Here is a 27,748-nt window from a genome sequence, read left to right on the forward strand (position 1 = left end):
TAATGGCTGGAATTGGGGGTCCTCCCCCTACTGCCCCCCACCCCCTGCAGCTGCAGCCCCACTCCCCTCTCAGGCTGGCCCCGCAGCCCCCGCCACATTACAGGGCAGTGAGCAGGACAGGGCACTCAGGGCGATGAGAGGAGAGCGGCACAGGAACCCAGACAGACCCAAGGCTCTCAAGAGGAGCCTGAGCACAGGCTAGGACCCTCTGTACTCCCTATAGCTCGGCCACAACCGGGTGGAGGAGGGACACAGGGAGGCTCCTCTCGAACACTGAGATCCTGCCCTCTTCCCCCATGGGGGCAGAAGGGATGGCGCAGCACTAGCAGGAGAACATGACTAACATTCAGGAGTCAGGGTCTCTGCCCATTGCCAAGGAGGAGGAATGACACTCAGCCCCAGAATGAAAAGGAAGATTGACAGGGAAGCCAGCTGAGGGTGGCTGGGAAGTAGCAACAGAATGGGGACACCAGAACCCTCTCTCCCCTCAGAGAAGGGTCTGTGTGATCAGAGGTCAGCAGGTGGGGTGACTAGAGATGCCAGAAGGGGGAACGGACCGAGCCTGGAAGCAGCTGGAAAGCCTGTTAGGTTGGGTGCAGCGCTCCGCATCACAAGGAGTCCATGGAGTCCAGCCCCAGCAGGGCCCCCCCAGACCATGGGTTGTGCTGCTGATAGGGCTAGACAGACAGACAACATAGACAGAGGAAGGAACAAACATGTTCAGGGTCATTGATCGCCTTGAGGTTCCTGGGACTGGGAGCAAAGCGGGAGCCTGAGTTAAGGAGAACAATGGCCCCGAGGAGCCAGGCCAAGGAGGGAGTCCACATGCTTCAGGGGGTTTCCTCGAGCAAAGGCCAAAGGAGATGGCAGATGGGGATGGAGAGATTTGGGAGCAATTCCCAGGAGCTGCTGGGCAAAGAGACGATCCAGGTCAAAGCAAGCAATGGGGCACCCCGGGGACAGGGAGCCCAGACCCCAGGGCAGGCCTCTCCAGGAACAAAGGATGAAGTATTAGCAAGTCCAGAAGCAGAGCAGACTGGAGACTCCAGCTGCTCCAGCCCAGGGAGATCAATTGCATCAAAAGCCCAGCTGGGACCGATGATGTTGAGATAAGATACAAGGCTCTGGCCACCCAGGAAGTGCAGTCCCGGTGCTAGGGGAGCCATGCTCTAGGAGAGACTCCTGCTGTGCTAAGGCGCTTGTGGCAGGGGGCAACCCTCTGTGCTGACATGGGGCATCTCTGCAACACTCCCCTAGGAGAAAGCAGCATTTACAATCGGAGTGGCCATGGACAGCTCAGGCTGGTCAGTGCTGGGGGTGGGGTGACCTTTGTTTTCTCCTGCACACCCCTTTAACATCAGTGTCGTGTTGCAAAAAGTTGCCAGAGGCCTCCATGCACTGCAGGGGGAGTAGCATCATTCCTCCCTGAGCTAGCGTACCCCCTCCAGGAGCAAGAGGGGAGCTGTCTCCATGGCCCAATCATCCTTTTCTTTTCTGCAGAGGCTGCCAGACAAGTGGCCCCAACAGTGACAGCTGCGAGGGTGGATTTCTTGTCATGTGGACACCTGTCAGCTGAGACCCCTCAACGCGTTGCATATAGAGGCTCCTGAAGCTATTTGAGAGCAGCACGCCTCTGTCACTACCAGCCTGGGCTAGAGTCAAGACTCTAACCCCCTGAAGCAGCCAGCCCCCCTTCCTGCCACACAGTGAGTATTCCAGGGACCCCACCAGCCCCTCTGAGATCAGAAGCAGAAGAGACACAGAACAGGGATCCTTTGGGGCCTGGGAAAGCCTCACCAGAAAACCCCATGCTCACTGCCTCCCCCATCACCATCCATGCAGCAGCACTGCAAAATGCACTCTCACTACACTCCGCCAGGCTGGGAGCAGAGGGAAGAATGGGGCCTGGCACATGCCAATACACTAGGCTTATGGACCAGGCCCTATCCTGCCCCTGCTCCCTGGCATGGGTTACAATGCAGCTCTGATCACAGTTTGGCAGCCTCAGCCAGGTGGCTTATTCACGCTCTATTCGGAGGCTGGTGTGAGGAGCTGGCTCTGGAGTTTTCAGCCACCTAATTATGTCCAGGCCTGTAGTTGGTTGTGGCTCACTCTGCATCAGCACTGAATGCTGAATACTTCTGGGGCCCAATGCCTGATGGTGCTGGCGCTCACAGCAACGGGTGAAGTCACCGGGAGCGATGGATGCTCAGCACCTCTGAAAGTCAGGTCAGGAATGTGCATGCACACGGGTTCCAGCAGGTTCTAGATCTGGGCGTTGCCAGACAACCTGCTCCATCCGGATCTGGCTTTTTCCAGTCTGCCGGGGCCAGCTACAGCTTCCATCTAGCAAAGATGCAACACACGCAATCCACCCACCAGCCCGGTCACCCGGCCCACGTGAGCCCCAGGGCACAGCCACCCTGCCCCCATTGTTCACACGCTGCGCAGCGGCAGGGGGCAACTAGTCCGGCCCGGGACTAGCAGCCTCCCCCGCCAACCCCTTCCCCTGTGCCGAGGCGGCGGCCCCCCGGGCTGCTCGGAGCTGAAACGTCCGTGGCCCCTGCGGCCCCATGACGAACGGCCACCGGCAGCTGGGCTCGCCCGCCCCGCGCGTCCTCCGCTGAGCCCGGGAGCCGAGCTCGCAGCGCGCCCCGCGCTCGGGGGGTCCGGCGCCCTCGAGCACTGACCTGAGCGACTCACAGGCGCGGCGGCCGGTCCCGCGATCCCGCCAGGGGGCGGCCCCCCCGGAGCCCCATCTCCGGAACTAGCTCTCGGCACGAACAAAGGGCCAGCGCCGCTGCCGCGCCCTGCGCCCTGGCGCTACGGCTGGGAGGGGAGCCGGCTCCGGCCCGGGGCACCCGGCGCAGCCTCCGGCCTCCCGCGCCGGCGCATCGGGGGAGGTGGAGACAAAGGAGCCGCCGCCGCTGCCCCGCCGGCCCCGGGGTCGGGCTGCGCCTCCCGCCGCGCTCTAGCTCCGCGCTGGCGCTCACAGGGCGCCCATGGCCGGGGCGCCCGCGGCTCGGACCCTGGCTCCGGCTCCGGCTCCCGGGCGGCGTCAGGCAGCGGGCGCGAACGGCCGCATTCCCCGGGCCGGCCCAGGCGGGGCGGCCGCGCTCAGCCGATCGGGCGGTGGCGGGCGGCGCAGACAATGCGGGAGCGCGCAGCCTGCGCGGGGGGAGCGGGCAGGGCGCGGCGGCCTCTTTGTAAGGCCGCCCGAGCCACGCACGCGAGGGCTGCCATTGGCCGCCCGGGCCCGGGCCCGCCCCCAACCCCTGCGCGAGGCGCCGCTTGCGCCCGCCCCCGTCCCGGGGGTCCCACGCGGGGCTGCGGGGCGAGGCCCGGCGGGCCGCAAAGGCGGGCGCGGGCGCGGGCGCGCAAAGCAGCCGCTGCGCCGCACAGAGCGCGCCCCTTTCCCCGGGGCCTGCGCGCAGCCAGCCCGGGGCCCTGCCCCTGCCCCTGCGCGGTGGCCACGAGAGGCTCCGTGGCTGTGCGAGGCCGGGCGTGGGCGGAAGAGGCGGCGGCCGGGGGTGCCGGGAGGCGGCTGGTGCACAGCGCAGCAGGGAGGCCTTCGGCTCTTCGCGGGGGTGGTGCGTCTCCATGGCCGTGTAGCCGGGCTGAGGGGGAGCGGCGCAGTCCGATGCTATGGAGGACTGTCAGCTGTGGTACTAGTGAGTGTGTTTAAAATTGCGTCACAGCCCGTAAACACGAATAAACGCTCATAACACACACACACACACCGCCCCCCCCACACACCTGTGCTCTCCCCCCAAACTCCCCCGCTGTGCGCAGACACTCCCATGCACCATTCTCAAACACACTGCGCACACCCTAGGTGTCAAATCAGGCCCTTCCACAGGCAGCAGGTACATGCTTGATAATTCCCTTATATCCTATCCTCTGTGGGTGTCACAGGGTGAGGTACAAGTCTGATGGCCTGAGCACAAGGCTGGGAGCCAGGGACCCCTGATTTCTCAACTCGGCCCTAACACTGGCTCCTTGTATAAGAGCAAAGCCCTTTGCTGCTCCGTGCCTCAGTTTCCCCACCTGTAAAAGCAAATGTTTGCAGAGTGCTCTGGACATGTAAAGTACTTTGTAAATATACTGAGTCAGGATATTTGTGTATTATAAATGTAATGGAGCCCTGTCTTTGGAATCCTGCCTTCCGATTGGTTCCTGCACCAACCTCACTGCCAGGAAACAACCCTGGCAAGCGGACACTGTCTCTGTGACAATGTGCAGTCGTTCCTACATAAAGAGGTTGTTATTTTAGATGAACAATAGTGACCTCTGGGTCAGGCATCACCTGGTTAAAAGGCCTCTGCTATCCCTATGCACTGCACAGTTTGGGTCGTATAAAGCAAACCTCGTAACACAAAGAGAAACAGGTTCCATGGCTTAAAAACAACAAATATTAAGTCCAGTGGAGACATTGTTTTTTAAACTTCCCCATGCAGCGTTTTCAGCCCAAAGGCTGCAGAGCTGAGAACCTCAAAGTGAAACTGAAACTGAGAAGTAACCAAAGGGCAGCACCAGATGCTAATGTTTGTTATTGCCTACACAGTGAGAGACACTGAAAGAGGGACAAATTAGAGATTTTACAAGCACTTTCCCTTATGACAGGTTTCAGAGTAGCAGCCGTGTTAGTCTGTATTCGCAAAAAGAAAGGGAGGACTTGTGGCACCTTAAAGACGAACCAATTTATTTGAGCAAAAGCTTTCGTGAGCTTCATCGGATGCATCAAATAAATTGGTTAGTCTCTAAGGTGCCACAAGTACTCCTTTCCCTTATAAAGATTTCATGTGGTTTTTAGCAACACACATAAAGAAACAGCTGTTTGCAATATACAGGGTGCCAGAGATACCATGAAATCCACCAGGGATTTAGCTATTGTTCTTGGTTTTATGTGGAGGGTGCCCAGAGACTATGGTGATGGGCAGCTGGATAATATCCTACGGGTTGGTCTATACTTAAAAGAGTTATCAGCGTATTTATGCCATTAAAAGCCCTAGTGTAGGTAGCTATATTGGTACAGAAGTGACTATACCAGTATAGTTGATGCCAGGTCCCTGATATACTGGTATACGCACTTTTATACTGATAGAACACACCTACACTAAGCGGATTTTGGTGGTTTAAGTAAATATCCAGATACACTGGCAAAACTTAAGTAGTAAGATGAGGCCCTGAAACATAAAACCTTGGTATCAGAGGCCCGGGATGAGACCTAAGGCCTGAGCTAAAGTAATGGTTAAGACTTTGCTGACAGAAAGCAAAGTTAAGCTGCGAGCCAGAGGCAGGCCCTGCTCACAGAAGCTGACAAGGAAAAGGCTGATGGTGCACAGAGATACGCTGTTGCACAGACATAGATCTCAAGTGTACTGGATACCAGGACCATCTACAAATGGCACAAGAACATTCTGATACCATCCACATAGATAACAAGGACAGGGGCAAAAGGCTAGTATGATGGAGAGAGTTGTTTTGTTCGAACCAACATGTACAAGGTGAGAGGCGGCACCTCACTACGTAGAAGGGTGCTGCATAATTACGTAAAGGGGTTGCACCTCAATACGTCAGGAGTGTTATGTAACTTCTTGTACCTGTGTATAAGATACATCCCTGGGGTGGTGTCTTTGTCCGGCCTAGGGGGCAGTGGAAAGTCCCGCCACTGACTGAGCTGAGTCCATTGCCAGGGAGTACAAATTCGTAGTATGCCCTGTAGAGTCTATAGGGAACTATCACTGTGCTTCGTTTGAGCAATAAACCTGGCCGACGTGCCTTCGTACCTTACTAGAGTCTGTGGTCATTGGGGGTCTCTCGGGGTCTGCTGCGTTAGCTATCTGCGCAGAGCTGGGACAGCACACAGAGGGAACACGCATGCAGCTGACTGTTATCATCACCGAACACGAGCAGAGCACCACACCGGTAGCTTCTGACAACACTTTTCAGTAGTGTAGACAAGGGGCTGGATTAGATTAGATAGATAAGGTCTATCTGAACTGTACTTGGTGAAGGACCTGAGGTGATGGGCAAATAACCTTGGTGACTCCCCAGTCCTGCAGCTAGCCCCCTGTGTAAATCACAACAGCTCACAGACTTTTCTAGTTGACACCCAGCTGCCCACTGGCCCCAAAGGGCCATTCCAGCAGCCAGGGGTAGCCGGAGTACGCAGGCAGTTTGCCCCCACCCTCTTACCCACAGCTGGTCTCTCACTTATGCCAGGGGAAAAAGAGGGGTGGCATCGTTCCATCATAGAGGTGTGTGAATTTCAGTGAAGGCCTGATTCTGAGTTCACGTACACCTGTGTAAATCAGGACTAACTCCCATGAAGTCTATGGAGTTAGACTGGCATAAGGGAACTGGACCAGGCTATTATGTCCTGTGCTTTTGGGTCCTTCAGAACGGGAAGCACTGCAGCAGCGTGAGGAAGTAATTCTTTATGTTGTAACTACAGGTGGGAAGACATAGAATACATGAGGATAGTGTCTACCCAGAAATCACATTCTGTCCCACTCCAGCAATACAGAACAGCTTGGAAGCTCAATTCCCAGCTGGTAACTGCCAAAATCACTCCTCGCTTTTGGGTACTACATTTGCTTCTCTCCACTCCACCAGCATTTCTCCCATTCTCCACGACTTTGGTGAAAAACAGCTTCTTTAGCTGGTACCTCATGGGGATCTAAACAGGCAGAATATAGCCACCCAGGCTGGAGTGGGACCCTGACTCCCTCTGTTGCAAAAGGATTCAGATGGCCACCACAGGTTATTATGGGCTAATGCATCAAACTCTCCTGTCCTTTCTGCTCCTGCCCTGAAGAGGGACAGTGTGGAGGTGCAGGAGCTTTTTCCAAATTACGCTGGACTGCTGAGTCCATACCAGGCTCCAAAGAGGAGGGCACATTCCAGAGTTTTAGGCTCCAACTTGACCCTTAGGAGCAACAGTTTGTGACAGGAAAAATCCTCTGGATTCTCTGGGCTTGCGTCTGTTGCTCCCAGCTCCTTTATACTGTTTTGGAGGCAAAAGGGGACCTGAAGGTGCCCCAGGGAAACCCTTCTGCATGGCGCCCACCTCCCTCCAGCAGAATGGAATGTCCGTCAGGACTCTAAGCCAACTCCTTTCCCAGCCTGTGCTGTAAGGGAGCTGAGCAGGCATGGAGGGGTGCACCTGGAGTGCTCCAACTGTTCTCTGCTGCCCGTGGCCGACACTGGGCTGTGGGAAATGAGAATAAATCAGAGTGGCCCTGAGGCTGCTCTATGTTACACCAGAGGCTGGGCATGGCCAGGAGTTTGAGAAGCAGGAACGTGGCTTAAAGCCACCTGTGCCCCCGCCCCATCCTGTGCAGAGGAATGGGGTAACATGAATTTCCCCCTCAGCATTAGTGGTGGCCCCTCCAGGTCCAGGATGGAGCACATCAGGGGGCTGAAGAGACAGCACTGCAACCCCTGCTCTCCCCAGGTCCATCTGAGCCTGATCTGCCCCCACTGGCTTTAACCTCATGCTGCATCCCCCTCCAGGCCAGACAGGCCCCCAAGCAAACTGAGTCAGACAGAAGGGAGCTAGCTAGGGCTGGTGTGTGGCAGAGGAACCCTGGAAGCACCTGTAAGGATGTGCAGCTGTGTGGGCTGAGCCCCTACTGACAGGCTCCCCCAGCAGCCAGTGGTGGGGGGAGGGGCTGTCAATGGGATCAGAGGGCAGATTTGCACAGCCCTGCAAGGGATCAGTCCCTGCATAGGTTGCACCTGAATTCAGCTGTGAGCTCAGCCAGCCAGCCGGGCCAGGGATGGGTTGCTCCATTTCGTTTGTCTGAAGGCCCAGCGGCTGCACCAGGAGCCTGTTGCCCTTCAACCCCAGTGCAGGCAACCTCCCCCGATGCATTACCCCCACCAAGGTGCCTCAGCCCTGCCTGAGAGGGGAGCTCAGTCCTCAGCCTTCTACTGAGGCTGCCAGCAAGGGTAGGCCCACCAAACGAATTTCCCAGAGGCCCCTGGCATGGTCAGATGGGAATTCCCTGAAGCCACTACACACTGGGGCTGTCCTTTGTAACTCAAGGGGATTTGTGAGCCCAGCTTCCCCGTCCATGGGCCTTCTAGGCCCTGGGCTCTCCCAGCTGGGCTATGCAGCACATGGCTGCAGGCTGGGCAGCTCCCCAGGGAAGTGGGGTGTTGTCTCAAAGGGTAGCTACTCTGAACGTGCTCGCTGATTGCTGGAGACACACAATGTTCAGCCTGTCTGCTATTTTGGGGCTGTGGTTTGGAGTTCATTTGGATGGATTCTCGTCAGGATGTGGGAGCCCTTCAAAGAACGGCCCAAGGCGGTGGGAAGTGGTAGAGCTGACTCTCAGCCAGTGCCCCAGCAGGACCTTGCAGGAGCTGGGCTCTTCCAAACAAGACATGCACCAGAGACTCTGGCCACTCCTCAGTGCAGGTCCCATGGCACTTTGCATGAGCATTATATTAGCCTGGGCATCCTGGCCAAATTCCACATGGCTACCTATAGCCTGCCTCCCTACATCTCCAGGTGCAGTTTCAATTCACTGCTCTCTTCTACTTTGCTTCCTGTTCTAAACTATTGTGGAAGGACTCCTGTGAACTGACATGTCCCACCCCAGTCGCACCTGCATTTCAGTGCTCACAGATGTAAAGATGTACAGATGTAAAGGAGTGATTGGAGTTAGGGACTGAAGTCACGAGTCGTGGGTTCTCTTCCCTATCCGGGTTCACTGTCTGGTCTCAATCAAATCACATCCCTGCTCCATACCTCAGTTTCCCCATCTAGAGAATGGGGATAAGCCTATTTCCCTGTCTTGCAGTGCTTTGGGATCCTGCAGGGTGCTATAAAAAAGCAAGGTGAATGGGTGCTCAGGGCCCTGCCTGAGCATGGGAAGCCTGCAGCCTTCAAAGTTGCTGGCAACAAAGAGTGAGGACTTTCCACACTCCAGGACTCCTACATTATTTGCAATGGGGACAGGCATCACAGGCAGGAGCCCGTGCTGGGGAATACCAGGCTAGCTGGGGATGCATGTGGAGCCCCCAATCATCCTATCCCTGGACTCCAACCTGAGCAGCACTAACCCCAGGCTTCACTGATGTCCCAGCTGTGCTAAGACTCAGGAGGAACCGTAGGGAGACAAGGGCCTCCTGCTTTCCTGGCACGGTGCATCCAGCGCTGATTCCAGCAATTCTCTGGTCTCTGCTGGGCAGGGACGGGAAAAGAACTGTTGCCAAGAATAAAGGGAGTGGTTGCTCCATGGTAGTTCACGCTCTGGTGGGACCAAGGACAAAGCACAGGCCTAGACCAAGCGTGGAGGGGGGATGAGGGAGACTGGGTGTGTGTCTTTCACAGAGATGGTGACTGCGACCTGACCTCACCCCAGCTCGCTCTCACCTGCTCTTTGCTACCCAGGCCCAGCTGAGAAGCAAGCTCTCCTGCCTGCCCAGATGCCATGGCCTGAGCCTCGTGCCACCATTTACACCAGTGCACAGTGGGGGTGAAAGGCCACCAGCCTAACCTGGCAATGTCTCCCCACACTTTGCGTTGGGCCAAGCTGCAGGGCCACAGGGAAACACTGTGGAATTCTCCTCCATCGCAGATCCCCATGCAGGGGCACTCTGCCCCAGTCTGTGCCAGGTTTGCCTGGTATGATCCCTTCTGTGATCATGCCTGCACACTGCCCCAAACACCCTTCACCCCACATGCACTACCCCCCATGCCCACTACAGCGGGCAAAGTATGGGAGATGGAGTCACTGGGGCAGTTATGTTTCAACATGGGAAAATGACATGGAAAACATTCGTTTGTTGAATAAATGATCAAACCACATCTGCACACAAGAGCTCTGCACACCCCAACTCCCAGTGCATAGCCCCACAACAACACCCATTCACCCACCCAACCCCACCCCTCCATGACACACCCCTGCACAACCCAACACACTCCCAGCACACAACCCCACAACCCAATACATGCCCACCCCCCCACGACACACACCCTCATGGTACATCCCACACAGGCTCCTCCCAAAGAGCATCTGCAGCTGTGAAGCCCTGTCCCCTCCCGACAGGAGCAGGAAGATGCTGGGCCATAGGAGGCTATGGGGATGGATTCAGCCCAGTGACCCTGACAGATGGGTCCATGTCATGCTGTGGCTTTTCCAGTCCAGGAGAATATTCCAGGGGCGTGGCGTCTCAGAGGAGCCTGGCTCCACTTAGCGGGCAGATGGCATTAATGAGGCTGGCCCCATGCTGACTATGCCCCCGGCACTTGGCATTCGGGGGCTGACTGTCCGGGAGAACGTGACGTTTCCACCCCCAGCTTGTCTGCTGACTGGCTGCAAGTCAGATTGTTCAAGACAAGCCAGGGCTGGGGACGATCAGACATTGGAATAAGAAGAATGACTGGGTGTGGGGAGAGGAGCCCTCCTGCCCCCGGCGTGTGGTAGCCCCCCACTGACGGGGGTGGTCAGATAGCTGTGGTTCTGGCTAGTGACACTAGACTGGACAGATCATACAATCATAGAATCATAGAATATCAGGGTTGGAAGGGACCCCAGAAGGTCATCTAGTCCAACCCCCTGCTCGAAGCAGGACCAATTCCCAGTTAAATCATCCCAGCCAGGGCTTTGTTAAGCCTGACCTTAAAAACCTCTAAGGAAGGAGATTCTACCACCTCCCTAGGTAACGCATTCCAGTGTTTCACCACCCTCTTAGTGAAAAAGTTTTTCCTAATATCCAATCTAAACCTCCCCCACTGTAATTTGAGACCATTACTCCTCGTTCTGTCATCTGCTACCATTGAGAACAGTCTAGAGCCATCCTCTTTGGAACCCCCTTTCAGGTAGTTGAAAGCAGCTATCAAATCCCCCCTCATTCTTCTCTTCTGCAGGCTAAACAATCCCAGCTCCCTCAGCCTCTCCTCATAAGTCATGTGTTCCAGACCCCGAATCATTTTTGTTGCCCTTCGCTGGACTCTCTCCAATTTATCCACATCCTTCTTGTAGTGTGGGGCCCAAAACTGGACACAGTACTCCAGATGAGGCCTCACCAATGTCGAATAGACATTGGCCCAGATCTAGCCTGACGGCTCCTCTGACCATTTTCTGCCCTGTGTTGTTCGCATCCCCTGACCTCATTGCAGCACAGAGGGTGGCTGAAGTCTCCTGCCACATACCTGCTATTTGTGCTATTGCTGCCCATGGGCCGGCTGGTCAGTTCCCCACTGGCTCCCGTGCCCTGGCACAGTGCTGCAAGGGCTGGGCTGGGAATGCGGAATCTGACCCCCAACCTGTTTGCATTGGAATTCTAACAAAATAAAATCCTGACAAATGCTCTGGCTTTATAAAACCAGCCAGATTGAAACGTGGCGCCTAAGGAGTGCGGCAGCACCCTGCAATGATGTGCCCTGGGCATGTCTCTGCCTGGGCTTCCTGCCTTACAGAGAAATGCTCCGTGCCAAGCCGTGCCCAGCTCAGGGTAGGGAGCAAGGGATTCGTCACAGCTCCCAGACACCAGCTCACAGCCAGGATGCAGGAGGCCTGGGGTTGAGCTGGGCCTAGGTCAGGTTCCCCAGGCTGGTTCCGCCCCAGCCAGTAGTCCTAAAACAGCACAAGGCTGGAAAACGGGAACTTTCTCAGCTGCCAACTGCGGGTTCAGAACAGCAGTGCTCAGTGCAGCTTGACCAGATGTGGCTATAGCACCTCACTCTCCTCTCTTGTGTTGGGAAACATGCTGCTGGAACCCACCCCTCCGAGACACTTCCACAGCTCCCATCAGCACTGGTGCCCGTGCTGCAGGGTGAACAGGGCCGTGGCTCCCCAGAGATGGGAGCAGCCAGCTCTCGGGTGCACCTGCACCAGTGCAGCTCCCCTGTAAAGGCAGGACCAGCATCACCAGTCAGGGGACCTGCTGCACCCCTAGCATTCCCTGGTGATGGGGCTGATGCCACCACCCATGCAGGCCGGCTACATTGCCATCCTTACAGCCCGGGCATGCCAGCCACAGCACTGGGATTCCCCGCTGGCGTTACTGCCCAGACACACATCATGCTGCTGGCATCGCAACACAGGCAAGCCACCGCATGACTGAGTCACTGACCGGGGAACCGGCCACAGCACCAACCATTAGTGCTAGTCACCCCAGGACACCTAGAGCCATGGTTCTGTCTCCTAGCCGGGCAGGCACTGACTGCTGATGGTGTTTGGAGGGCGGCAGGAAGAGTAACCCCTCCTCTAAGAACCTGCTTTGCACCAAACTACCACTGCTCGGGGGCCAGCCCGAAGGACTTACCCCTGCCAGGTCTGATGCCCTGGAGTCTGGGAGCTGCCCCTATCTGCGCCATACACACAGCGAGAGCCTTCTCCTCTGCAGCTCCTGCCAATGGCGGCAGCCTCCGGTAGCTCTTCACCTCGTCCTCCCTGCACCTCTTACCCCCTGTGCAGGCACTTCTCTCTCTCCACCTGGAGCTCAGCCGGAGAATGGGGCACAGGGGGATCTACATCCCCTGTAGGCTGAGCTGCTCCTTCAGCGTGAGTCAGAGAAGGCTGGTGGCCTATGGAGATCCTGGTGGTGGCACCCTCTGGGGCATCACCTGTTGGGCTGGGCATGGGGGGGGGGGCCCACATGCAGTATCTTTATGCCTGGGGCATTCTCCCCTGTTCTGACTCTGTGATAGGCCCTGTGCACTGCTGGCGTGCACATGGGGATCCAATGGGGAGTGAGGCTGCAAAAACCACACCCTTGGGGTGTGGTTTATTTCCAAGGTGCTGCCCAGAACACACTCAGGAACTTATAGAATCATAGAATATCAGAGTTGGAAGGGACCTCTGGAGGTCATCTAGTCCAACCCCCTGCCCAGAGCAGGACCAATCCCCAACTAAATCATCCCAGCCAGGGCTTTGTCAAGCCTGACCTTAAAAACTTCTAAGGAAGGGGATTCCACCACCACCCTAGGTAACACATTCCAGTGTTTCACCACCCTCCTAGTGAAAAAGTTTTTCCTAATATCCAGCCTAAATCTCCCCCACTGCAACTTGAGACCATTACTCCTTGTCCTGTCATCTGCTATCACTGAGAATAGTCTAGATCCATCCTCTTTGGATCCACCTTTCAGGTAGTTAAAAGCAGCTATCAAATCCCCCCTCATCCTTCTCTTCCGTAGACTAAACAATCCCAGTTCCCTCAGCCTCTCTTCCCCCCACGCCCCAGCTTCACCCTGAACACTCCCCAGCAATCCAGCTCTGCCCCATTTCCTAAGCAGGGCCCTGCCCCTCCACTTTGTCTGAGCCAGGACGCAAGATGTCTCAGAGCAGGGGGCGGTCAAGGCAGCCGCTCCTGGTAACACCCCACTTACACAGCCAAGGCTCCTTACCATGAGTAGGGGGCCTGTTGCCCTCAGAGACCTCTGGGTCCGGGGGTGCAGCTGGGGGCATCAGGGCAGCCTGCGGCGGTGGTGGCAGCTGAGCTGGCAGGCTTTCCGGGTTCTTATCAGCAGGAAGGACGTCTTTCCTGGCATTCTCCTGGATGCTGAGCTGAGGCTGTCAGAGCGGCAGGGGAGAACGAGAGTGTAACAGCAGCCAGTGCCCTGAGTGATCCCAGGGCTCCTCCACACACAGGCAACACGTCGCCCAGCAATGAAACGAGCGCCTCTGGGGTGGAACGTGGTGGCTGTTTAACAGCGCACAGAAACATCCCACAACAGTTGAGGCCAGGAAGTGAAGAAGAATCCTGTATCCAGCTGAGGGAATCAAACATTTACAGTAAGATCCCTACATTTCCTCCTCCAAATCACAACCAAACCCAAACCCGGGACCAAATCTCCCAATGTCCCCCAGTGGCTGGCACCACACTCACCGTCCCGATGGCTGGCTGGAGCTGCAGGATCACAGCTGAGGCATGCTGGAACTTGCGATGAGTGGCATGGTTCAGGCATCCGGGGTGTCCGTTCTGAGGCCCGCCCTCAGGCGCTGGCTGGGCTGGGCCCACGGCTTGGAGCCCAGGGGCGTGCAGAGCAGGCTGGTATGGCTGGTTGGCACTCGGCTTGTGTTGACTGGAAGCCTGGCACTGCGGTGGGTGGGATAGAGGGGCTGGGCCCTGTGGGGCGGTGTGGCTCTGGCCCTGCACCTGCAAGCTGGGCTGCACCGCCAGGCTAGGTGTGGGCGGGGGCAGTGGTTGCAGCTGGGGTGAGGTGTTGGCACCGCCCTGGATGAGCTGAGGCTGAGACCTGGGCTGGAGCTGCTGCTGCTGGATCACAAACTGGTGCTGGATCTGCTTCTGCTGCTGAACGAGCTGGTGGGGCTGCAGCTGGGCGTAGGCTGGAGGGGGAAGCACAGCACAGAGCTGTTCGTCACGAGGCCCCTGCACACGCTCACGGAACGTCGGCCTCTGATCCAGAGACACCGGGGCTGGCCACGCCCGCCAGCCCCCTCCAGCTGCACCGGGGCACGGCCACCCCTGCCCTCCAAGGTGCCCAGGCACAAGGCGCCTCGCCCCTTCTGTTCCCCTCCCCCCATGCACAGACAGGGCCAGACTCCCCTTTGGGAGATGCATGAAGCGCTGGACCGTAACTCCGGTGGCTTTATTGTGTCTGCCTAAGTGGCACGCCCCTCCTTTGCTCCCCCAGGCACATGAGCAAGGGGCAAGCGGGCAGGGAACTGGCATGAGGGGGAGAGCACAGGCCCTGTGGCGTTTGGTCTCCCGGGAACAGGGACCTTGAGCCCCCTCTGACTCCGTGTCACCCATGGGGACAGAGGCCGTTTGCTGAATCCTCGCTGCTGCCACCAGGACCCTTCCCTCCGGCCTCCTGGCCCCTCAGGCTGGTCATTTCTAGCCCAGCTGGTTAGAAGGGAAAGCTTCGGGATGTGACCTGCTGTGTGATGTGTGCCCGAGCCTGCAGGCTGGAACACGAGGAATGGGAACTGGTCCGCTCATTGGATGTTCACTCTGATGCCTAATGATATCACTGTCAACCACAAAACACTTTGAAATAAGTGGCCTTCCTGCAATTGTGGGCGAAGCTTGGGCTTTGGGGTGGAGCTTCAGTACAGCACAATTCTGCATCCTGCCTAAAATCTCTCTGCATGTCGGAAGCACAAGTCTCTCTTGGGTAGGGATACAACGGGTCCCTAGGACTCCTGAAGGGAAAGTGCTGTGTGTTGGTGAGACCCTGCCCCATTCCTGGCAGAGAGGAAGCGCTCAGAAAGCAACAGGGTAAAATGGTGCCTTTTCCCTCATGTCTCGGCTCCCCGATGAGCCGGCTTCCCCAGCACAGAGACACGGTGATTCCTGCCAGCCCTGCAGCGGATAGTGCAGCCACCGGGGAGCCATTCTGCCTTCTGCACCATCACCTGGCTGCTGGGACAGGTACCGACTGCAGAGTCCATCCCCAGTGAGGGGCAGAGGCTGGATAGACCAAGATGGGATTGCGGACCCCAGGGGGAGCCAGCCATGCTGGACAGCTAGGAACATTCCCCAGTGACTTGGGAACGGAGCCCACTGGAACTGGAGCCATGAGCGGGAAAAACGGGATCACACGGGGCATTTGCATGGCTACTTGGCCAAATGTAACAGCTGTCAGGAGAGCAGGGCATTTAGCACAGGCCTGTGAATGGGATGCTAACCTCAGATCTGTTACTTCGTGACCTCGGGCAGGTCAATGCCATGGTCCGTGCCTGTTTCCCTGATTGCAATGGGGATAACAATGCTGTCCTCACCCACCAGAGCTAAGGGATCTCAGGGTGCTTAGAACAGGGCTGAGGGCTCATCTATGTGCCAGGAACCCACTGTCCAGCCTTCCTCTCTCAAGGGCATTCCTCAGGCACCCATTGCCTGGGCATCTAAATGGAGGACCTAGAGCTGAAGTGGAGGCCTTGGAGATGGTTTTACGCACAGAAAGGAACAGCTTGCCAGGTGGGTGACCTGGAGACTGGCTGTTTACAGCGGGCTGAGGGGCCAGTAGGGGCCTGGTACTGGGAGAGCTCTGGCATGCGGTGATTCTCAGCCAGCCCAGCCTCCCTGGCAGTGAGACCCACTCCCAAACTGGCCTCTCGGACTGGGTCTGTGGGCTTGGGGCGGGGGGCTGGAGTGGGTGGAGGGAGCTGGCTCTGAGAGTGGGTGAGGGAGTTGCAAAGGGCCCACAGCTTCTTCGAGGAGGGCCTAGCGGCTGGAGCTAGAGATGTGGCCAGAACTGGAACCGGTGACCCAAACGCCCCTGTACGATGTGCGTTCAGAACCCACGGGCCCCAAGTCTGAGCCTGGAATGGAGCTTTGCAAACCCCAGTTCATCCCATCCCCATGGCTGGAAGGCCCAGAGGAGCCGAGGCTGAGCTTACATGTCCTCAGCAGCGTAGCAGTTAAAGCAGTTGTCTCTGGCCAGGCAGGGGCTTGCCCTTGTTTCAGGGTAGACCCTGCTGCTCTGGCCTTTCCCCTCCGGCTGCAAGCTGCCCGCCCACCCACTGCACAATTATCCAGCAGCCAGGAACTAAAGTCTGTGCCGCTGCAGCAGATGGTCCTCAGAGCTGGAGCTCCAGGCGCCAGCACTTAGCGGGGGCCATTCTGCACCTCGGCCTGGCAGGGGGATGCAAGAGGGGGTCAAGACCTGACCTCAGGCTATACCGCAGCCATGGTAGCTCAGGGGAGCCCTTCAGGCCTGAGCTGAGGGAATGGGTTGGGGGAAGAAGGGGCAGGAGATTTTGGATTTGGTGCAGCAGCAGGGCAGGGCAGAGGCCTAGATCCAGTCCTCACACAACAGCCTGGGAGTTGAACCAGGGGCTGCACTGAACCCGTAGCCAAGCCCCTCAGCCCTCCCCAGCGCGCTCAGCTGCCCCCCAGTTGCAGAAGCCCCAGAGCAGGTGAGGTTGGCTTAGAGCCTGGCAGAGAACCCAGATCCACCCCCCCGCCACGTGATCTGACCCGAGCAGCTAAGGGAGAGGGACCCCCCCCCCACCACACTATTGTCTCGTGGGGCTATTGTCTCCTAGTCACCCCTCCCAGCCATCATGGAGGCTCCAGGGGACCCCAGGAGGTTGGCTGCATTTTGTGCCATCACTGACAGATCACGGGCTCACACTAGCCAAGCTGGTTTTAAAGGGGTCTCTCCACTTTGTGAAGTAGACAAACCGGTCCGGCAACCTACAATAGCTGGAGATGTGGGCCCAGGGAAAGGTCCCTGTCTGGGCACCACGTGGGGGCACAGGGATCTGGGGGAAGGATCCCTGTCTGGGCTTCATGTGGAGTGCAGGGGGGAGGCATTTGAGTGGGAAGAGTCCCTCTCTGAGCTTCATGTGGGGCACAAGGGGCAAGTGTTGGGGGGCAGGGTCCCTACCTAGGCTCCCTGTGGGGGGCAGGGATTGGGGGGCAGGGTCCCTGCCTGGGGGTGTTATTTCACTGGCTGAACTGGTCTAAGCTCGACCAGCCAAAGCACTCCCTGGCTGGCTAAACTGTGGTTTGGTGAGGAGGGTTTGCTGGCAGAGCTAACCGGCACATCGCTGGTGTGGACCTAGCCGAAGTCCCTGACCCAGGCCCAGGAAGGAGCTGCACTGCCAGGTGCTCAAACTCAACCCCTTCTTCCTTCACCAGGCGAGACATCCAGCAAGGCCTCAGTTGCCTCCTGATGCTCCCAGCGCCTAGCCCGGGGGGCAGGCAGGTGCAGGTGCGTGGAGGGCAGGGGTTAGGACTGGGCTGGTTTAGGCCCTTTAGCTCTAATCCCCTCACACCCGGCCTCAGCTTTTTAAATGCAGATTTGGCCTTTCTGCTTGAAATGCCTACAAAAAAGAGGAGTTGCCATGGCAACCTCAGCGCAGGAGGGGCGATGGTGGTGTTTCCAAAGCTGCCAGGTCAGTGATCAGGGCAGGCGGGGCTAGGTCCTGTCGGCCAAGCACAGATGGGGACAAAGTGGGGCCAGTGCCAGGGAGCTAAACCAGCTGCTATTTACTAGTGTGAGCGAGAAAGCTGGGGAGACCCTGGGCAGCTCCAGAACTCAGCACCCCACCCCCACCCCAGGCCCCTAGAGCTGGAGCTTTGGATCTCCATGGACCAGGGCACCAGCCTCACTGCACACAGAGCCCCCATCCCCACGCCAGGCCCCCATCCAGAGATCAGCACCCCCAGCCCGCTGGGCCCTGACACTTTGTTAAAAACACTTTCACCCACCACTGTGGGTGGGGACACACTGCTCCAAAACTCTCCGCGGCTGGGCAGAGCCCAGGGCTCTCATACTGTTTAGAGTGGGTCCCACCTGGCTGGGCCTCAGCCCCACAGGCTAGGTAATAACAACAGCGATGTAGCCAATCCACAAGCTCCTCCGACTTTCCCTGTGCTACACACAGCTAGTGCACACAACTTCATGGCTACAGCTGGGGTGGCGCTCACCACCTCCAGCCCCAAAAAACTCTCTGTTAGCCTTACGGGGTGTATGACACACAAGCAATGCTGATCTGTTCCAGTAGAGGGCAGTGACATACACACACACACTCTTCATTAGAATATAATTAGCATTTTAGAAGCACTTCGCCCGTTTAGATCAAATATATGCCAAATCCATTTTAGCCTCCAGCATTTTCTCACCATGTTTAAAGCTGCCCCATAGAATATCAGGGTTGGAAGGGACCTCGGGAGGTCATCTAGTCCAACCCCCTGCTCAAAGCAGGACAGATCCCCAATTAAATCATCCCAGCCAGGGCTTTGTCAAGCCTGACCTTAAAAACTTCTAAGGAAGGAGATTCCACCACCTCCCGAGGTAACGCATTCCAGTGTTTCACCACCCTCCTAGTGAAAAAGTTTTTCCTAATATCCAACCTAAACCTCCCCCACTGCAACTTGAGACCATTACTCCTTGTCCTGTCATCTGCTACCACTGAGAACAGTCTAGAGCCATCCTCTTTGGAACCACCTCTCAGGTAGTTGAAAGCAGCTATCAAATCCCCCCCCCTCATTCTTCTCTTCCATAGACTAAACATCCCCAGTTCCCTCAGCCTCTCCTCATAACTCATGTGTTCCAGTCCCCTAATCATTTTTGTTGCCCTCTGCTGGACTCTTTCCAATTTTTCCACATCTTTCGTGTAGTGTGGGGCCCAAAACTGGACACAGTACTCCAGATGAGGCCTCACCAGTGTCAAATAGAGGGGAACGATCATGTCCCTCGATCTGCTGGCAATGCCCCTACTTATACATCCCAAAATGCCATTGGCCTTCTTGGCAACAAGGGCACACTGTTGACTCATATCCAGCTTCTCGTCCACTGTCACCCCTAGGTCCTTTTCTGCAGAAATAATATCATGGGGTTAACGTAAGTGTAGTAGAGGTGCGTCAGCCCAGAACCCAGACAGTTTTGAGCGAAGGGAACCTTTTCCCTCCTTCCAGATCACCCATTTATTTTGCACGATTCAGCCTCAGAGTGTTATTAGCTACAGCTCTTGCTCCTAACCAAAGGTACAGAAAGATGCTGTGAAGCGCAGGCTGTGTGGTGAGTGCAGCAGCCAGGTAATCAAGGGTTCTGGATTCTGTGCCCCTCTTAGCTATGGACAGGGTTGTTCATAAGACTGGGTGGGACATAGCAATCATCTAGTCTGCCTGCCTGTATACTACCAGCCATAGGACTGCTCTGACTTCACTTCTGTTTGAACTAGGGTGTAGCTTTGAGAAAAACATTCAACCTCGATTTCCAGATTTCCAGTGATGGAGAGTCCACCACAACTCTTGGTAAGTTGTTCCAGTGGTTAATTACCCTCCCTGTTAAAATCTGGCCTTATTTTCAATCTGAATTTGTCAGGCTTCAACTTCTAGCCAGTGGATCATGTTAGACCTTTGTCTGCTAGATTGAAGAGAACCCTATTTCAAATTTCTGTTCCCCAGGTTGGCACTATGGATTATGATCTAGTCACCCATTAGCCTTCTCCTGGACAAGCGAAATAGACTGCACTTCTTGAGTCTGTAACTACACACAGTGGTCAGCTGGAGCCGGTTCGCACCGGTTTGCGCGAACCGATTGTTACATTTTGAAGCCGGTTTAGAACCGGTTGTTAAAGGGGTGGGTAAACTCCGGCCCGCAGGCCACATCCAGCCCACGGGACCGTCCTGTGCGGCCCACCTGAGCTCTCGGCTGGGGAGGCTCCCCTGAGAATCCCTTTTTAATTTTTACTCACCCGGCGGTGCTCCGGGTCTTCGGCAGCGGGTCCTTTACTCTCTCCGGGTCTTTGGCAGCACAGGTCCTTCAGTGCCGCCCAAGACCCGGAGCAACTGAAGGAACCAGTTCTTCAGCTTTTGCCAGCTCATCACTGACTACATGGCATATTTTCCAATCCTTTAGTCGTTCTAGTGGCTCTTCTCTGAATCTGCTCCAATTTTTCAGTTTCCCCACCTTTGTAACATGATTCAAGGTTGTTGATGCAAAGAATTAACAAGCGCAGTAACGGTATCCCCTAATGATCACCGCAGCCAGGCCTCCCTGGCTGCAAGCAGCAAGACCCAGTGGTCTGGGAGACAGCATGCCACTTGCAAGCCAGCCAGATCCCCCCCAGCAGCTCCAAGCAACGAGGGATTTCTACAGGCAGCCAAGTGCCATCTGTTGCTCAGGGAGCCCCTCTGCCCATTTTAGCTCAGCCCACCTGAGCACATCTGCTGCTTTTGGCACTCTCAGCCCCAACTGTGTTGCCCCATTTAACAGGTCTGCTTTGAGTCAGACCCCCAAATGCACGGCCTCTGCAGGGGGATCTGCTGGGGCTGTTGGCTCAGGTTTGCAGTCATTGTCTGAACGAGCTGCAGCCCAGCTGCCCTCACAGCAGGAGGCATCTCATCTCCGGGCTGAGGCCAAACCCCACTCCTCACAAGAGCTCAGAGCCCATTGTCTCTGCTCTGGCTACTAGCCAAGGCCTGTGAAAGCCCCACCCAGGCTGGGGCCACAGAGACACAACCCCGCAGGCTCTGGAGAGGGGATGCCCCCCAGTGGGAAGGGCGGAGGGGCCCCAGCTCCCCCATGCCCATAAGAACACAGTTGGGGGAGAGGGGTCAGACGGGCTCACACAGAGCTGGTTGCTGCTACCCCCCACCCGCCCACTTTGCCAGCTCCCTTCCTGCTGAGGCTGTTATTTATTTATACCCCACAGCAAAGCCGCTGTTTCCATGGCAACCAACAACCACGTGGCCAAAGCCAATAATAGCAGGAGGAGGAAGGGGAAGAACAGGGAGGGGGAGGGAGCCCTAAGGAGAGCACAGGGGTCAGCATGGGCAGTGTGGGGTGAATGGGGAGCGCGGGGAGTAAACGGAGAATGGGATGAATGGGGTCACACGGGGTGAATGGGGAGCGCGGGGAGTAAACGGAGAATGGGGTGAATGGGGTCACACGGGGAGTAAACGGAGAATGGGGTGAATGGGGTCACACGGGGTGAATGGGGAGCGCGGGGAGTAAACGGAGAATGGGGTGAATGGGTTCACACGGGGAGTAAACGGAGAATGGGGTGAATGGGGTCACACGGGGTGAATGGGGAGCATGGGAAGTAAACGGAGAATGGGGGTGAATGGGGTTGAGCGCCAGAGTAAGGCAAGTGCCGGGCGCCAGCCCACTTCAAGCAGTAGCATGTTCCTCATCTTCCTCCCGCCCACCACACCGGCCCCCTGTTGCCCCCTTAGGACAGGCCTGGGAGCTTTAGCTGCTCAGCGGGCCCCTCCCCATGCACCCAATTGCTCTGGGAGGGGGTAATGAGGGAGCCCCAAACAGAGCAGGAGCTGGTCCGAGGTAAAGCTGGCGCTAGGCTGGTACTGGGCAGCTCTGGGCAAGGTGGGGCTAGGGATCCAGCCCACAGGGGGGCAGGAGGAGTCGTTTGCATTGGGGAGGCCCCAGGAAAAGGTGCCTCCAATGAGGCAGCTGCTGGAGTCCCTGGGGAGTCCAGTGAAGGGCCCAATACACCCAGGGAGCTGGGCAGAGCTCAGACAGGCCACGTGGGCCAAAGGGGAGCCTGGGCCCAGGGACTGACATGGGGGCCTGCCTGGAAGCTGAACCACCGAAAGGCCCAGCCCAGAACACCCCACGGAGAGCACTTGTCGGAGGAGAGGCCAGTGGGTAATGGCTTCTGGGCACACGGCTGGCAGGGGAGAGGCCAGCGGGCGCCGGGTGGCAGGGGAAGAGAAGCTGTGGCAGCTGGAGACATGGGTCAGTGCCCTTGAAAAGATGCAGCCCCAGCCTGAAGTGCAATGGGAGGATCTGTCTGCTGCCATGCACAGGGGTAGGCCGGAGCTGGTGGCACAGACAGCGTTTGAGTAGCTCACAAAATTCAGGCCTAATGCCCCTTAATTCCCCAGAAAATTCCCCCTCGCACACCATCCCCTCCCCAGGCACCCACCAGGGGTATACACAGACACCAGCCTGGCTAGAAAGAGCGACTGCAGGTTTGGGGGTGCACGATTCAGCTCCCAGGCGGCTCCGGGAGGCCCCTGCCCACCGTTCCTTATGCCCGACACGCTAGCCAGCCCCTCTGCGGAGGCATCTCAGGCCAAGCTCGTTGGGAGGCTTTGGCTCTGTCCCTGCTCCCGCAGGGGAAGCCATAGGCTTCCCTCTTAGCTCCTCCAAGGGCTCCTGGTGCAACAGCCATTCTCCTCCCTTCGCATCCAGGGTACTCACATCCCAGCGCTGAGGCTGCTCAGGAGCCTCTGATCTGGAGCTCTTCAGGCGGAGCACCGCGGCGGCACTGTTATATGCCCGGGCAATGCTCAGCCTGGAGCAGGGTCACAGGCTTTGCTCCACTCGCCAGGCTGGCACCTCCTCAGGGCTCATCTGGGGCTCACTCACCCCTGGGCTGACACCACCTCTGGAGGTCTCAGCCCCCTTTTCCCAATCTCACACAGCACTTCCTCTGTGTGCCTTGGCTCTGGGCCAGCTCACTAGAGTTCCTCCCCTGCCGGGGTGTCAGAGTCTCTCTAAACAAACTGCCTCAGGCACTCTTCAAAGTCCACCCCCCTGGCCGTGCCACCCGTCCATGGCTGGTAGGGGAAGCCAGAGCTGCCCTCTACACTGGGTTCTAGCCCAGGCACCCTACAATCAGCAGTTAAGGCCCCCGCGGCCTCACTCCTTGCTGCTCTTTTCCCTAGGTTCCTTCCTACTCCTTTCTCTCAACTCTGAGAGCGACAGCCGACTCTCTCCCCCTGCAGCCCCTTTCTGCTCTCCACTCCCTGGCTTTATACAAGCCCAGCCTGTTCCTGCCCAGCCGGGCGCCAGGTTCAATCAGGGCTGTATGTCCAGCCTACAGCACACCCAGGTGCCACCCATCCTGCCAAGTAGCCCTTCTGAGCCATTTTAACCCCTTCAGGGTGGTGTGGGGTTAACACCCGTCACAGGCTGGAAAGGAACTAGCAGCCTACCTGCCCTGGCTGGTGGACGTTCACAGTCAGGAAGTGGTCTATGGCCAGTGCTCAACAGCAACTGCTTTCCCAGTAAGGGGATTCTGAAATGCCTGGTAAATGTCCCAACAGACAGCGACCCTTAGCAGGCAGGTCCTTGGGCTGTGCCCTGGACAGCGCTTTCCTGGCATACGTGACTGTCTCCTTGACTGCAGAAGGCTGCAAATTAAGAGCAGCAGACACAGCGCCCTCACTTGCATCTGTCTGCAATGTGACTGGTGGCTGTGGATCATGGGAAACCAAAACTGGTGCTGACAGCAGAGTCTGCTCCTTCATTCCAAAAATGCTTCCTGCCATGCACCAAGTTCGCTCCTCCACAAATCCCTGGAGAGGCTTCGCTGTCATTGCAAACCCAGCAGCTAATCCGGGAGATGAAGTTACACCGACAAAGCGTTGCACCTCTGCTACTGAAGGTGGTTTCCACTCTGTGCAGATCAGAGCTGCCCTCGGCAGAAACCAGGCATCCCAAACAATGTTCCCTCTAATTTTTCTCATCCATGTGTGGAATGAATTTTGCTATGTGCACCAATATGGAGGCGATGTAGGGTGGGGGTGCGGTCAAGGGGTTCAGAGTGCGGGAGGGCAGGGGGTGAGAGCTCTGGCTGGGGGTGCAGGCTCTGGGGCGGGGCTGAGGATGATGAGTTCAGGGTGTGGGAGGGGGCTCAGGGCTGGGGCAGGGGTGGGGGGTGAGAGCTCTGTGGTGGGGCCAGGAATGAGGGGTTTGGGGTGCAGGCTGCCCTGGAGCTGTAGTGGGGAGAGAGGACTCCCCTCAGCAGCACCGGGGCTTGGGGAGAGCATCTCTCCCCACTGCAGCCCCGGAGCTGGGGGAGGGAGGCATGTCTCCTTGCCGTGCTGCAGACCCAGGGCAGGGGGAGTTACATGCGCAGCCCTTGGTGGCCTCCTGCACAGCCATGCATGTGCGCATCTTAAAGGGAACTTAAGTCCCAAACACCTCCCCTGTGCTGCAGAGCAAAGGACACTGGGAGGATTTTGCTTTCAGGCTGACAATCTGCAGCTTCCAGCTTCCTCAGATGTTCATCCAGTGACCTACCACCAACTGGTGTCCTCCAGACACACCAGGCAGCAAACTCCTTGTAGTGTCAGCCAGGAAGACGTGTGCCAGCCTCTGAAATGTCTTGGGATGTAGCTGAGCCCCAATGGCATGCCTCCAAATTCGGAGCCCGGGCTTGGCAGTGAATGTCATTTTGGCCCCACGGGCAGGAGAAAGCAGTGCCCGCTGGGTAACTACAGAGTGGGGAATCAGCCAGGCTGCGACACCACATCAAGCATGTTCTCAATCCCTGGGAGCAGCTCTGCACCCCTCCAGCTACCCCTCTCATCCCCCCTTCACTGAGCTCATGGGAGCAGCCCATGCACGGGTGGGGAGCCTCAAAGGCCTCACACTTCTCCTCCCGGCCAAGATGCCCTCTAACTCCGCTTGAGACTGGACTGGGTCTGCAGTCTGACAGGCCTGGCCCCACCCAAGTGTCTCTGTGTGAGGTTCCCCCTGCACCTTGTTCTCTACTATCCTCCAGGTTGCTGCTGGCCCAGCTCCTGGCTCAGGCTGCTCTTCCTTCAGCTTGGCTGGTTATAGCACCCACAACCTGGGCCTGTCCCAGCCCCACCAACTGCCTCCCCTCCCTGTTCAGCTGCTCTCCCTCTCCCAGCCCTGCCCCTGCTCCACCTGGGGCTTCCCCCTGCAGCCAGCTCCCGTCTGCAGCCTGATCCTGGAACACATTGGCCCACTCCCTGTCTCCTGCCCCCAGGTGCCACGCTCTGGTCACTCTGGCTCACTCAGTGTCTTCAACTGGCTAGAATCCGCTCTAGGCCCCATTCCTCCCAGAATGGCCTGTGGCCAACCCTTGCCCTCCTCTGAAGGGCTCTCTGGGGTAGGGGTTAGCCAGAAAGTCCCCCCGGTACCCTTGCTCCTCTCCCTTCACAAGTCACTACTACACACTCCCCTGCCCCAAACACCCTCCCCCCCGCCCCACCCCGAACACGTGGCCTGCACGCCAGCCAGTGCTGAACAGCGTCTGGTGCCATGTGGGACTGGCCCTATGTGTGGATGCAGGGTTTGCCTGGGAAACGGTCACTGTGGATCTCCCAGGGTAGGAGGGGTGTGTGTGGAGTGGGGGCAGTGCTGCAGAATGGCATGATGGGACAGGGTCACAGAGTGCAGGGCACCAACCACACAGCACGCTCTCCAGTGCCAAGGGATCACATTCTCCACAGTGAGCTCAGCCAAGATTTGGCAGCTCTCCGGTTGGCAATGGTGCATCTGCATCTCTGACATTAACAGTGGGAGGACAGTAATCAAGGTGACCGGGATATGAGACAGTCAGGGCAGAATCACTGGGCTGTTTATTTTGGTATTAAATGTAATTCATTCTTGGCTGTCCCACAGCATCTGTTTTCCATCTGCCTCAGCTGCTTGCACTGACAGGGCATTACTGTATCCTAGAGGCCAGAGGGGAAGTGGGAGGTTTTGGCACCTAGGAGGTGGCATGGGACTGTGGGATAAATACATCCACTGAAGGTTTCAGCAGTGAAAGAGTAAAATTGCCATCATTAGGTTTCAGCGTCAACACATCTTTGAGATGAACAGCTCCAAACTATTACACCTCATCCCATATTATGACCTGGCCCCTTTTGTGCTGGGAAAGTGGCACAATCTCCCCTGCTGGGGATTGCCCCTGCCCTGCAGTCCCCAGCATAGGAGCTGGGTCAGCACTACTGTGCTCCAGCAATCCCTAGCTGGAAGACACGCTCAGGGGGCTGTTGGTGTAGGCTAGTGAAGACCCCTGGCTCCTGTAACGTGTACTGGGGTCAGGGCAGGCGTAGAACCAGCCTTGGAATCAGGGAGCTGCAGTGGTTTCCTTTGCAGCTCTCCCCTCCCCTTGGCTGAGTTTAGAGAATCCTGGGCTGAGCAGCTGGCCCGCTGTTTCAGGCTTTCTGCAGACTCAGGCAGACATTCCTGTGCCAGTTACAGCTCCTATTTCCCAAGTTCAGCCATAAGGGCTGAACGATCTATCTGAGATTCTGGGGCCTGATCCTCCAGCAACGGGAGGATCCTGACAGACTGCACCGGGCCCTGCCATTGGCTAGTGGCCTGGCACGCAGCAGGGAGGGACGACCCAGGAATCCCCTGTGGGCAGCAACAGGTCCACATGCTTGAGCTGTGGGACAAAGAGCAGGCAGCCAGCACTGCTGGGAGCTGCCCACCCAGCCCAGCTAGAGGGTCTGAGCAGTCATCATATGCAACACATGTACATGTGAACACACAATGCTACAGATAAGTTTCATGCTTTGGCCTGCACCTTCTGATTGACTGGCAACTGGGCTGAGCCCAGGGACCCAGCGTCGCGTCCACACCCGTGATTCATCCCCTCCGTGTCAGTCTCAAGGATGCACTCACCCCTCCCAGCCCTTGGAGCCTTCTACTCCATCCCTCAGCAGGCACCACCGGCCAGAGTTTGGCATGCGCAACAACAAACAACCCAGGGACTTTGGCACAACCCTGAGCCACATCACACTGTGACATCATGATGGGTCTGACCCCAGGGGACCAGCACCCACCACCACAGCCCTGGCACTAGGCCACAGCGCACCAGCATGCCGAACCACCGGAGTGAGGGCCCACAGCACTGTGGCTTCACCACGGCGCATCAGCACGTGTCACCGCCACCAAGTACTTGCATGTGGCAATGCAGCATCCCTATAGAGCACCAGCACACGGCACCGCGCTCCGCCGTGGGGCACCGCGCTCCGCCGTGGGGCCCCGGCATGCGTCACCACAACATCAGCACCCAGCACAGCCACATTGGTCAGAGGTTCTGCCACTCTGCTCTCCATGCACAGCGTGGCTCCCGCCCTCCAGCCCCCTCACCCAGGACACCGGCGGCCTTACCTGGGGCAATGAGCGGGTGGGTGGTCACCGGTGTCACTGTCCGGCTCATGGGGTGCCCGCGGTTGTCCATGCTGGTGGGCATGCCGCCATCTCCCTTTTTAAGGTGCTCTGCTGCCTGCTCAGCCTGGCTGCCCTTGGCGCCTGCAGAGGGAGCCGGCCCCGCGGCCTTGCCCTGAGAAGTGTTGGAAGCCAGCTGGCTGCTACTTAGAGCCGGCTTCATGGCCAGGGTGGGGAGTTGCTGGGCTTGGGAGGAAGCCACTCCTTGTGCTACTGTCTGCTGGGCTCTTATGGCCAAATTCTGGACCTGGAGCAGAGGGGCAGGAGGGCCCAAGGCTTCAGAATGGGGCCCAGACACAGCCCCCAAGACGCGCATCCCAGGGATGGGGCTGGGCTGGCAGGATCGGCCCCTTCACGCAGCCCCTGGGGGCCAGAGAGCGACTGATGGGGTGGACACCGAGC

At 57.6% G+C, this 27,748-nt stretch overlaps 1 protein-coding gene across 9 annotated transcripts in view; it reads right to left on the reverse strand.

Moving 5' to 3' along the window:
- Positions 1-27,748, reverse strand: part of PHC2 (polyhomeotic homolog 2) — a 138,064-nt gene that overhangs the window by 11,221 nt on the left and 99,095 nt on the right. For 7 of the 9 annotated variants that reach the window (XM_048825126.2, XM_075121121.1, XM_075121120.1 and 4 more), the window contains 3 exons: positions 27,290-27,593; positions 13,849-14,309; positions 13,367-13,532 (listed from right to left, as the gene is read on the reverse strand). In XM_048825126.2, coding sequence (XP_048681083.1) covers positions 13,367-13,532; positions 13,849-14,309; positions 27,290-27,593 — 931 coding nt within the window. Of the gene's footprint in view, positions 1-2,690; positions 3,148-13,366; positions 13,533-13,848; positions 14,310-27,289; positions 27,594-27,748 lie in introns of those variants that run through there. The other 2 variants (XM_075121125.1, XM_048825131.2) reach the window with 2 other exon arrangements.

Source organism: Caretta caretta, chromosome 18 (genome assembly GCF_965140235.1).
Source record: "Caretta caretta isolate rCarCar2 chromosome 18, rCarCar1.hap1, whole genome shotgun sequence".
NCBI classification, from domain to species: Eukaryota; Metazoa; Chordata; order Testudines; family Cheloniidae; genus Caretta; species Caretta caretta.